The sequence below is a fragment of the Diplotaxodon limnothrissa genome, linkage group LG9 (genome assembly GCF_057381915.1).
Source record: "Diplotaxodon limnothrissa isolate DT_005_m linkage group LG9, D_limnothrissa_male_GT1.1, whole genome shotgun sequence".
NCBI lineage: Eukaryota > Metazoa > Chordata > Actinopteri > Cichliformes > Cichlidae > Diplotaxodon > Diplotaxodon limnothrissa.
Window position 1 is genome coordinate 18759323 of NC_140604.1, and position 13555 is coordinate 18772877.

Genomic DNA, 13555 nt, shown 5'->3' on the forward strand with positions numbered 1-13555 from the left:
AAAAATCTTAGTCTCCGAAAATTGATCTAAAATTAAGTGCTTGATTGTGATAAATCGGCTGAGGGTGACTTTGTCTGTTTCAGCGTCGGACAGCTCCTTCAGTGCTTCATCGGTTTCAGCGCCGGACAGCTCCTTCACCGCTCCACCAAACACCGCTCCGAGATTGACAGAAGAAGCGGCCACACGCGGATCAATGGCGCTCCTGGAGCCCCTATGAGACGACGAAGACGACGGGCTTTGAAAGCGCACGGATCCTGATGTTGCTTCTTCGTGGCTTTTATAGGCCTGCTTAATGCTTGCTGTGGTCGGAAGAGGGCGGAGTGCGTTTGCCATCCAAGTGAGAAGCTCCTCGACTCGGTGCCTCCTAAAAAAAGCATATAAATATAATAATAACCGCCCCTTACCCCTCCCTCCTCCTCGTTTTGATTCAGTCTGTGTAGCCTACACGCAGAAGGAGAACGTCCGCGGCACAGCAAAGCCAACACAGTCTTGTCTACAGTGTGTGAAAGAGAGGGAGAGAGAGAGGTGGGGGGGAAACAGCTGCAAGCGGATACTCAACATCAACAAGCTGTATGAGGCATCTGTGAGGAAGGAGAAGGCATTTGACGAGGGAAGGGGTTCCTGGCGGGTTTCCCTCTTTTTGTGATTTCAAGAACAGAGGCGTGGAGCTCAGAAGAATATCCTACAAGTGGTGAAGCGATGGTTTAGCGGGGCAATTTGATAGGTTCTCTGTGTTTTTTCTACAGCACACTCGCCCGACGACACTGTTAATTCCGAGCAGCAATCCCCCAAACATCTGTGGTCGCTCTCTTGAGGGAGATGGCTGTTTTCCGGCTGTCGCTGCTGCTGCAAGTTGGATTTGTGATCGGATCAAACCATAAATACGCGGAATGGTCAGGGCACGGGGAGGATAACGGGGCACGGGAGGCGATTCACGGCGCTCAGACGCACCGCTGGCAGCTGGCGCATCTCCGTGCGCCTCATCACGCTGCCGGGGAGACGGCGGAGCTGCCGCAGAAGACAGACGAGCTTCTACCCAGGGTCGTCACGGCTTTTTTACACACCGGGGACTCGACCACCTTAAAGCATGCCAACTGCTCGCGAAAGTACGAGCTCACCTCTCTGCGGGGAAGGTCACACGCTACCCCGCATTACTCCATGAGCAGCGTGCTGGATACGGTGCTGCACGCCACAAACTTCCTCAACATGATCCTGCAAGCCAACAGGTCCAGGGAGCACAACCTCCGGCGAGACATTGAGTGGTACCACGCGTTAGTCAGGAGTATACTGGAGGGAGACGCCAAGATTCACCGGGCGGTTGTTACTTTTAGCGGGGATTCATCCTTCCCGGGGCCCTCGGTGCTTCTTCAAGCCACCAGGGCCGGCGGTGAAATAGTACTCCAAGACCTCTCCAGCATGGCCCACCGACATCTGCACAACCGCACGGCAGAGACAGAGTGGTACCACGAAATAAAAGACAGGAAGAACCCCAATTTCCATAAAAGAGCGCTGAGCCAAGATTTCAGATCGGTGGACAATTCAGTGAAAAGAGGAGAGAGTTTTATTCCGGACAAGACGCACGTCAGATGGTCTGCGCCCTACTTGGAGTGTGAGAATGGGAATTTTGTTCCCCGTTGGCTTTTGACCTTATCTGCTGCCTTCTATGGCCTGAAATCCAACCTGGCTCCTGAATTCAGGTAAGCACAGAGGGTCCAAACCTGCGCTATGATGTGGAGGAACACAATATATATGCAACACAAAGTCTAAAAGTGATTCATATCTATCTATCTATCTATCTATCTATCTATCTATCTATCTATATATATATATATATATATATATATATATATATATATATATATATATATATATATATATAACCACATTTCCAAAGCCTAACACAAATGTGCAGCGCCTTCACTTTTTCAGCAGAACAATATATTTATGTAACAATGACTTTTTTTGTCAACCTAAAGGTGTGCTCAGGTGAGCTTACCCTCCACTACATCTCCAAACCTGGATAAAGCTTTATAAGGTGATCATACCTGCCTTACAGCTTCCCACTAGCCTCCTCTTGTTACATGAGGGGGGGGGGGGGGGGGGGTTTCTTCTCTCCTCCAGTCTGACAAGACGGCGGGATGCTAAAAATAACCCAGGGTGTTACTGGATGTAACAGCGGTGGAAACCTCTGGCTGCAGGCCCTAATTCATTTTTCAAACTCACAGGGGATGCACTCAGGAAATGCCTTGTGCCCTTTCTTTTACCTTCTTCAAGAGAGGAGGCTGTTAAATCTGCAATGAGTTCCGTAAGAAAAACAAGCTCAGCAGCAGCAGCAGATGAGGATATTTGGTTGAATTTCTCCAAACCATAAAACCTCCTCGGCTGCAGCTCGATGCTATAATGAGCCATGTTTTATTCCAGCAATAGTGACATGCACTGAAAGAGTCAAGTGTTAAAGCTCCATAGGATCCCGACTAACATCTCCTCAATGAATATTTAATCCAGATCACTAGTTGTGTTTGTACTGCCTTCAATGAATCTTTCATTGATACACTCTAGTTGCTCACAGGCTGGCACGGATTGCAAATGAGCAAAAACCTTCAGTGATTATACTGTAATAGGCTATCAGCTACCTGGTGTTATCCCACACTAAATCCTCTCAGAGCAGCTTCACAGCAAAGCTCAGACTCCCACTAAAGCAACCTGAAGTCAAACCTGTCTGACACACCAACTCTAGTTTATTAGTGAAACCAGACTTTTTGTTTGGAGATTTTTTGTCCCCAAAGGATCTGAGTTACAGACATTTTTATTAAACCAGTTCAGCTGAAGCCTTCTCCATAACCCACTGCAGGCGATGTATAGGTATTTGTATTGTGTGAAATCCCTGAAAAGCTGTCTGTAAAGAACAGTAAAGAAACAGGAGAGTACAATCTATACCATAATTTACAGTTAAGTGTTTTACCAATCAGAATTTTTACATTTTAGTGCTTTTCTTGGTTCTTGGAGCATTAAAATCTTCTAAATATCTCCTCATACTCTTAAAGTAGACATGAAACACTACATGTATAAAGGCTAATTTACACGCCATTTGTTAACTACACCCTAACTGATGATTAAAAATCAGAGTGTCGGACTTCAGCTTGTCTGTCTGGTGCACCAGACTCAAACAGGCTCTCCCCCACACAGTCCTCATTTAGAAAATGCTCTAAAAACCCTAAAATTATGGCCAGTAGCTGGATTTTCCCATTTCACTGCAGCTAGCAAAACAGCGAAGAACCACTTAATGCTAAAGAGACTGAAAGTGAACAGTATATCGTATTTGTTTTTATTATTTTAATTATTATTGTTATTTATTTATTTTTTACAAAACCCCATTGCTACAGTCAGTTGCAGTCCAAAAGTGGCCTCCTTAGGCTGCTTTTTAGTTTTTGTGTCCTTATTTTCCACTGAGGTATCAGACTTGTTTCAGACACTAATATAAGTTAAATATAAATATTCAAATAAAAAGTAAAGTCTCCCTAAAAAAAAAGAGTAAAAATAAGAAAAACTAAGGAGCTTTAAATATTCCAAAGTTAAAGCACATAGGTTTGTGCTATTAAAGAACGGATTTAGTCTATTGGTTAATTCCACAGTTTTCAACTGCAGCGCTGTTTGTTGGTCTTAAACCAATGATGGACTTCATGCCACTCCAGACTGCCCTCATGTTGGTCTGCTGGATTTTCCACTCCAGTTTTCTCCTGTAGTTGTCCATGCCTTCTTGATGGATTTCTTTAGGATACTTTAAGCTTCTCTCTCCTCCATACTGCCAGCTCTGAAGGTCCTCGTTTTCTTTTTAAGGAGTGCTTTGATGTCCTTTGTTACACATGATTTGTTGTTGTTCCTTTGGAATTATGGAGTCGGTGCAGAAATTTATGTAGACTGATCAATTTTACGCTCCCATCAATGTCCTCTCACTACGACTCACAGAGGACTGGCCAACCATTCCCCTCAGAGCGGCCTGGCAGGGCCACAAAAGCATCCTATGACCATATACTCACCATCCGTGGGGTCAGAGGCTGCTTCTTGACTAGAGGGACACAGTAGAGGGTTAGGTAAATCAGGTTGCGATCTGAGCTACCAAGCAGGATGAAGTGGGAGGAATAGTATTAGTCCTTAACATTTGCATAAGATCTGTTGTTCTTTCATCTCTCCTCTCCTGCTCTGAACATAAATATGTGAGAATATTCACCTCTCATCCGAGAAGCTTCTCGGATGAGAGGTGAAACGTCTTCAAGTAACTTAAAGAAGTCCAGACGCTTTTCTTTGCAAGCTCCTTTGACTACGATGACCTGGATGACTGGGAACCTTCACAGACGTGAGAATAGTCTTCTCTCAAAAATGCATGTTGCTTTTCTGATTGATACCAAGCCATATTAAATCAAGCCACATAAGCAGTTTTAATCAATTGTGTACTTTCAGCTGCATTCAGTGAGGTTCAGATGAATTTTGCAGACCCAGGCTAGTGGTTTCAACCTTTATGATTAGTCCGGTTCATTGGCTTCTTGCAGTGGCTTTGTATACACTGTGTAAAAGTGTTGAACTACCCCATTACTAATGAAGTCAATACTCACCAAATCTCATCTTTTTGCCATGAGAGGATCTCAAAGATTGCATCAAATGTGTGCTGATTCAACCTGAAATATAACAGGACACATGGAGATGAGATGAATAGTCCTAGGAGAAATATTGCAGTAGAACTTTTGAACCTCTCACTACCCTTTCTGTCTGGTTTCCTTCTCTCTCTCCTGTTGACCCAAATGTTAGAAAGAAATTAAAATTGTTAAGAAAGGACATGCTGTTCTCATTAATCACTGGCATGGTCTTGAAAAACTTGACAGTCAGCTTGGTTCATGTGTACCACTTGGCTTTGAAATACATATTTTGCACAGTCAAGCTCAGTGTTGGTCAAGTTACTTGAAAAAAGTAATCAGCAACTAATTACTGATTACTTCCCCAAAAAGTAATCCCGTTACTTTACTGATTACTTATTTTCAAAAGTAATTAATTACTTAGTTACTTAGTTACTTTTTAAAAACACGATTTACAACATGAATAGGTGATAAATAGATCTTTCAGCCCAATTCTACTTTTTCTGCATAATCCATCATACAAAATGTAATCAAATGGAAAAGTCTTTTTTTAAAACTTGTTTTATTAGTTTTAATCTTTTAACTTTATGCATCAAGCAAAAATTTAATTATATGCAACATTCACTGACTGGAAGAAATTAGTTTAACATTTAAACCTATTTTCTGCACATTCCAGCACAAAAAATAAAATATTTTTTTGTGTTTACACTCAGTCTTTCAAATAAATGCAAGTAAAACACAGAAGAAAATAAATAAAATCAAAGACTAGCGGTCCTTTTGCTCTATTTTCACCTGTACAGCAGGAGTGGGGTAGGCGGAGGTTTACCCTGGTCAGTTGAAGAATCTGCGAGTTTCTCTGTGAATTTCACATTACTCGGTGCTTGCTCGGAAGTTTAGGGGTTTTCTTCCCACGCAGTGAACAACGGACGCCAATGTTTTTGTCACTTTTTACAGAATCAAACTCAAAGTAAGGTCAGTACTTCCACGCTTTAAACGCTGCATGCTCATACTCTCTCCCGCACTCCATATATTATCCATTGTTGATCTGCACACAGCTGTTGCCACGATGTCACACTCGCTTACGTCATTATCATGAGACACTCTCGCAAGAAAATCACGGTTTTAGTAACGCAGTAACGCAGCGTGCTTACGGGAAAGTAACAGTAATCTAATTACCCTCTTTGCAATAGTAATCCCTTACTTTACTCGTTACTCAAAAAAGTAATCGGATTACAGTAACGCGTTACAAGTAACGCGAGATGAACGCGTTACTGCCCATCTCTGGTCAAGCTCTTCTTTTTTTCCACATTGTCGTGCCCTTTTTCCAGGTTTGTATCTTTCCTCTGACGCTTGTATCAGAGTAGCAGGCGGCTCACCCTGCATCCTCCCAGCGCCTCAGCAGCCTGCCAGATAAGAAACAGGAGAGGAAGGGAAGTGCTGGCTAATATAGCTGCCTCAGACATCAGTTCTCCTCCGCTTCCCCTCCAGATGAATACACAATCAATACAACAATGAATTAATAATGAAAGATGTAGAACAACAACCCTGCACGGGCTGTCTTTATTTCCAGCCTCAGTCACTTCCTCTTTAGGGTGATGATGTTGCAAGCAGCAAGGTGACTCGTTTGGACTTTTTCGTGGCTCTGGCATATGGAAATTAACACAAACCGAGACTACCCCCCCCCCCCCCCCCCCCACGTCGCCCCTTTTGCTTGTTGAACGTGCAGGTGCTAAACAACTTATGTGACTTGTCGAAGCAGAAGTGTGCGGACGTTCGTTTGCGATAGATCGACCTGTTGTTTCTGCGAAGGTGCAAGAAATCGCACCTCTCGCACTTCGTCTCTTTCCTTTCCAGTCTGTCTCTTCAGCTGCGCTCAAGGCACAGGGGAGACAGCTTAGCCCGCACAGAGAGGATTGGCTGTTTCCAAGTGTGCAGTGTGTATCTGTGTGTGTGAGCGTGTGAATGCCATTGGTGGAGGTTCAGACATTCTTCAGGATGACACTTTGTAGTCCTAATTGGCAGATCACTCTAACTTCAGATAGAAACTCATGACAGCAGAGGCACAAATAAAGAAAAAAGTGTTAGAACAAACAAAAGAAAGTAAGGGAAGGAAAGTGAGGCAGGCGCATTACTTCAAGCTCACCTTTCACAACACAGACCTTAATTGCTTTGAGGCTGGAGCTCAGGCAGTTTCACCGGCAGCAGCAGGAATAAGCAAGATTAAATGAAGCTTAAAAGCAAAACTAAATGGTGAAAAGTATGCATTTTCAGCTTATCTCTCAAAAAGGCCAAATAAGTTCTAACTATGTGCAGGATCCTCTACGTTTTTGCTTTGCCTCTCATTTTACTATTAATGCAGCTCTGTCTGGACAGCCCGAGTGCTTTGTGATACCCAGCATGTAACAGAGTGGGAGGCCTGGAGCTCCAGGAGGAGCCAGCAGCAGCATCTGCTTCCATGGACTCCATCCAAATCCCACAATTCCCGAGGCTAAATGCAATAATGTTTGATGCTAAACTGAGATGAAAGGTGGTAGGAGTAAAAAAAAAAGTGCATCCAAGAGGTAAATTAGATTTTCAGCTAAGCATACCAGCAAGGAGAAAACTAAACTGTACACACAGAAGGAAGCTTTTAAACCCGATGAGCAAAAACGAGTCCGACCTTGTAGATTTTCCATTGAGTGCGACCTGGAGGAAGCAGGGGTTAAATATCCCCGAGGCGCTGCTTCTCTTACTGCTGACGTCAGTGGGACTCCGCTGCTCAGTAAGGTGGCCTGTCAAAGCCTTCAGCCAGTAAATGTCAACATTAAGGAAAATCGAGCTACTCAGGTATTAAAGAGTGCTGTTTGGTAGGATTTGTTTTTTGCTAATAACTATGTAAGGTTATCTTTAATGACCTGGTCTAACAGAGTAAGGACTGAGTGCTGTGCTGCGTTTGGAGAATTTATAAAGATTTGGACTGTTGTTAGATTCCATAAATTGACAAAAATACAGGAAGATATTACAGAAGATAACTTATAATAAACATGACAATTACAATGACAACATAACCCTCAGCGAAGACGACAAATAGAAGGAAATTCAGCTTTAGGATAGGTGATATGTAATACACAGAAGTGCTGCAGCTGGTCCTTTGGTGTATCTCTCCAATATTGCCATGGAAGAATCGCTCCAGTTTCATCTTGTCTGTCAGGAAAATGTTCATGTTTGTACAATTTGGTACATATTTTTACATAGAAAAGAAAGGTACCCAGAACTGAGTAGTTCATTCAGTAAATCTGTTCTGTAGCTCAAATGCTTTATGATCATTTATCATCATTTATTCATAATCGCTAACATACCTCCGTCTTACTTTGGTTTGTTCATTGGAAGAAGGGTTTTAAAGGGGCAGTCCACTGCAAAATTCATCAAACTATTCCTGCATTGGTTATGAATCTAGATTGCTTTGGTGTGATTTGCACAGTTATGGAGATATAGGAGAATTACATGGCATTGGTGGTAGTCGATTAACCAACAATACATTTAGAAAAACTCAGCAGCAATGTCTCTTTCCAAAAATTATGACTTGGTTAGTTAAAAAAAGGTGAATGTGGACACTAGAAAAAATAGTTCCTATATTCAGCCTGCAATATATTTATAAAGTATCCGGTCGTGATTTATGGAAAGAGACGCTGCAGCTGTATTTTGTTGTTGTTGCTTTGAGCACCACAAGGCAAGAGTCATTTACTTCCATTATATTCAAGAGAAGGTAGACATCTCTACAGCAAATATATTTCCAAAACTGGGAACTCACACCAAAACAATCTAGATGGATAAACAGCGCTACAAGCCAGAGGGAGAAAAAAATACACAGAAATTGGATTTTGGGGTGAACTTTTCCTTTAATGACACGAGCGTACCGACTATAAGAGAAAGTGCCAGCACTCTGAAGAAGAAGCAGTCTTTATTCACTTTCTGTCACAGCCACTTCCCCGCAGGCGCTGTGTCTTTTTTGATGACCAGAGACAGGACTCAATAAAATAACCCAGGTTGCACTGAAATAATGGTAGACAAGCAGCATCGTGCCCGGCGGCTCGACTCACATTTTCTACGTGTCCTGTTAGCTTAATGCATTTCCATCACGTAAGGGACATTTTTCCTTGAGAAAGCTGCACGGGTTCCTGCATTGTGATGGTTCCACGGCATAATGCACAAATTGTGCCCTCCTAAAAGGACAGCACCGTGTTCTTGTCGAGACCCGGAGTAGGAGATATGTGCATGCAAGTTCATGCAGGCTTGCAACTCCTTTGGCTACACTGCTAAAGGATGACTTTTAAGCTTTTGTGTTTTCATCTCTTTTGCATTAACTTTGGTTTAAGGGAATGTTTTGCTTCAGTTCCAGACAGTATGTGAATACTTCCATCGTTCAAAGTTGCACTTTGTTACATGTAGCACAGGTCTGCTCAAGATGTGTTTTGTAAAAATACTCAAAATATTTACCTACATTAGGTGAGGGTGCCACGTGGATAGAGCATGCAGAAGGCAGTGTACAGCATGCCCACCGATTAAGTCATTGGACTTTAACCTCCACAGAATAATCAAACACTGATTTTTTTTTATTTTTTTTGCTAGGGAACTGGGAGGTTAAATATCACTTAATTTACAAGAACCAGTTTCAGCTTCATAAGATAAGATAAGATAGAACTTTATTAATCCCTCGGGTGGGTTCCTCTGGGAAATTCGATTTCCAAAAAGCACAGCACCGACAGAAGTTCAGAGTTACAGAATATTATATATATATATATACACACACACACACACATACACACACATATATAAATACAGAGACAAATATAAATAAAATATACGAAGGGGATAAATATAATAAATAGGAATAAAAATAAAAATACAAGTGAATTGCACATTTCAAGTATTGAGGTCTATTGCACCATTGACTATTTACAAAAAGTATTGCACAAGGTATTGTACAGTGAGGTGAAGAGGCACTACAGTTTAGTTGTTCCCCCCTCCTTTGTCCTCCTGTTTCCCCTCCCTCTCCCCTCCAGAGAGGAGTTAAACAGTTTGATGGCGTGTGGGACAAAGGAGTTTTTAAGTCTGTTAGTTCTTGTCTTGGGGAGAAGCAACCTGTCACTGAACAGACTCTTCTGGTTGTTAATGGCCATGTGCAGAGGATGCCCAGCATTGTTCATAATGTCATAACAAGCATCCGACAATGCGTATAGATGTGATGTACAGTATTTATTAACCATTACCAGTGCTTTATCAATAAACCTTGCAACTGTACAATAACTGTCCAGATAACTGTCTATAAAGCAGTTTTAAAACAATCAGTAAACTTTTAAACTATTGATCACTAGCTTCTTAGCTAAGAAGCTCTTAGCTTCTTAGCTTCTTAGCTAGTGATCTAAATAGTGAAGGGATAGTGTCTACACATCTGAAACAAGGTGCTTTATGAATTTATGGTACCTTCCAATTGGCTTGTATTTACCATGAGAAGGGTAGATATTGGAACCCCAATTCTTGTGTCTTGAGTTTGACCTTGAATTTTTTGGCAACAGTTAGCTGTGCTAAGCTATCAAATCATGGATAAGCCTCTCTACAGAGGCATTAGGCAGCGAAGAGCGTAAATGAGATCTTCTAGAACGTGAATAGAAAGTGAATAACGTTCTGCAACTTCAACTCACTACGGGCAAATAACTGCTGATGATGAGAAGTGGGCAGTACCTAAGATAAACTTTTCACAACTTTAAGGTGAGTAACTGAAGCAAATGCCAGTGCGAGAGAACAATAATGTTCATTGACATATTACTTGGTAGAACAAATGTGAGAGGATCACATAGGCAACCACAGCCTGGAATGGCACCATCAACTTCAAAGCAGCGTGTGATAAGGAAATCGTTTCTAGTGTGTACACAGCTTAATGGGTCATTTTAGCATTTTAGTAAGTGGTTGATAGGCAACGTGATGACATCATACCCATGTGCCAAATGTAATTGCTCAGCTTCTGATTGTGGAGGAGCTTGTAGTAAACATTTGAAATTTTAACCCTGCACAATGAAAAGAAGAGACTTAAATATATTAAATATGTTTTTTTTATTCTTTACCAGTGTTGGGTAAGTTACTTTAAAAAAGTAACTTAGTTACATTACTAGTTACTTCTCTCAAAAGTAACTCAGTTACTTCAAGTTACTCGTTACTTTCAAAGTAACTAGTTACTAGGGAAAGTAACTTTGGTTTTACTCAGAATTCTCTTGTTAATGTGTTTCTTTCATAACTTTGCCAGTCTTCTAGCTTGCTTACTTGCCACAAGTGCACTGTGCCACCTACCAATAGAAAGGAAAAGATAATGTTCATATTTCCACGAGAGAAATTCCACGCCTGGACCGTCATTGACTGCTGCCATGATTCTAGCCTACGTCACAGAGTCATGTGCGCCTTTTACATCCAACACAAAAACTGCAGTCGTGGTGCTTTCGATTGTACTCAGAACTCAGAAATTCTGCCTTCTGAATAGGAAGATGTAGGCAACACCAGACTGCAGATGAGCTGCATACAGGGCTGGACTGGGACAGAAAATTGGCCCGGGCATTTTGACTAGAGACTGGCCCACCATTATAGGAAAAATCATAAAGCCTTTGAATGAAAATAAACACTGTTGTGACAGTGATGTACACTGTTTTGATGGTATATATGCATCAATCTATCAATTGTTTGTTGTAAGATTCAGATAATTATTTTTTAAAAGCTAGACATTTTAAATGAGAATAAGAAAGAAAAGTATTTCTTTGTGCCCCCCTTTCCCTGTTAATGCCCTACCTGCCCCCCTGGCAACACTTTGCTAGACCCGCCCCTGCACAGTTACCAGCTGTCAGCTACCTAAAAAAGGATCCTGGGGTTATTTGTCTCTCAGAAACAGTTCATAACTTCCCTTCAACTCATTCATGTCACCTAAAAGGTAAACCTGTTTCTCCATCACCTGTTCAGCTCTGATGATCCAGTAAGGACATCTCCTGGTTTCATCTTCATGTTTCCCTCTCACCAGATAACCAAACCATATCATGACCAGCAGCTTTACAGCTGTGGCTCCAGCAAACATCAGCTGATACTAGAAATTAATATTAAATAAATTCTAACAACAGCTGATCAAGCTTAAAAGTGCTGCTGTTGTTTAGCGCGACATCCGCTGGTTTCCTCTTTCTGGTGCAAAGTGAGCGATAAACAAACAAGAGAGCCGATCAGCTGATCATTGATCAGTTTCATGATTGAAGTAGAAACGGGAGAGGGAGGGAGAGAATGAAAGAAGAAGAGGCAGCTGTGCAGCAAAGACACAGGAAAACTCCAGCTTTGTGTCTTTTTCATTGTAGCTGATTTACGGGACAAACTGTTCCTTTTCACCTCAATAAGAAACACGTAATATTTTCTCTGAATACCAGGCGGGACGGTTGGCAACTCTAATAACTTATGAACAAAATAAAGTTCAACATCATTAACTTCATAGCACCACCCAGCTGTATAGAAACTCCGTCATGCTAGCTTGCACGCAGTACGGAAAAAGTCAGAATAACGAAAATAAACTCCACCTAAACTTGGTTTATATCTGACCCAAAGAGACTGCAGGTCATAACTTCTTACCTGAAGTTCAGTTCACACTTGGACCGGCGGCCGCCTCGGGTCTCTTTTCCTTCTGCGTCCCTTTTCCTTCATCCACCTGCTGGCCTCCACCACTTGCTAATGTTACTGAATCTGTGGAAGCTCCGCGATAGCCACCACACGAAGTAACGAGTAACGACCCTATCTAAATCCCAGTAACGACTAACGCGTTCCTGATTTTGGCATAATAACTAGTTACTGTGCTCGTTACCACAATAATAACGTAGTTACTGTAACGCGTTACTTAATAACGCGTTAGTCCCAACACTGTTCTTTACACACTTAGTTAAAAAATGTTAGCTAGCAGTTAAAAATGTTCAAACAAAGAAATTTTAGTATTTGAAAGAATAGGAGTGAAAAAATAAGAGGATGTTGGAAACTGAGAAATTAGCTGTAACTGTAAACTGAAGACTTAAGCAGGGGTGTCGAACTCCAGGCCTCGAGGGCGGGTGTCCTGCAGTTTTTGGATCTCACCCTGGGTCAGCACACCTGAATCAAATGATTAGTTCATTACCAGGACTCTTGAGAACTTCAAGACATGTTGAGGAGGTAATTTAGTCATTTAAATCAGCTGTGTTGTATCAAGGTTACATCTAAAACCTGCAGGACACCGGCCCTCGAGGCCTGGAGTTCGACACCTGTGATTTTAGGTATCGCAGTGCTTATATGCAATGAACACTTACACCAGACAGCTGTTAAGTATAAGTAACATTTCACATTTGGTAGTCTATCAATTTCCCATTGTTTTAACATAACTAAACATTTTTTTAAAGTAGGTTTGTTTTAGGTCTGTGTAAGGCCCTAAACTAGCTAAAGTTGTTATATATTGCAGCATCCTGTCCTGTGACTAAACAGGCTAATCAGTTTCAGAGTCTATTTTCTGCTTTGAGACCTATAGCTCAAAGCGTATGAAATTCAGTGTTCACTGATGAATACATCTAAGACTGACTTGTAACAAAGAGGACACAAGCAGGCCTTCAATGCAAGCATCTTTTGATGAATATCCTTTTGTGAATATAAGCTATTATGCAGATATATCTACAGTCAGCTTCTTAATGTTTGTGCAGCTAACATTAGCTCAGAAAGAGTCAGTCAGAAAGACTCCTGCTGGTGGGATGCTCCTCTCTTTGCTGGCCTGGCCTTTAGACCCACAAAGAATGGAGGATGAAAGGAGAAAGCACTCTGTTTCCTTGGGCACCTCTATCTCTTGCTCTCTGTGATAATCCTGTCTTTATGCCCGAGGGCCTTGATGGCCACCATGATGGCTCTGCCACATGCTC

The 13555-nt window shown here is 41.8% G+C and overlaps 1 protein-coding gene across 2 annotated transcripts in view; it reads left to right on the forward strand.

Moving 5' to 3' along the window:
- Positions 1-518: 518 nt before the first annotated feature.
- gpr158a (G protein-coupled receptor 158a) overlaps positions 519-13555 on the forward strand; it is a 96697-nt gene continuing 83660 nt past the window's right edge. For both annotated transcript variants that reach the window (XM_085362815.1, XM_085362814.1), the window contains exon 1: positions 519-1697. In XM_085362815.1, coding sequence (XP_085218941.1) covers positions 820-1697 — 878 coding nt within the window. In that variant the 5' untranslated portion in view covers positions 519-819. The remainder of the gene's footprint in view (positions 1698-13555) is intronic.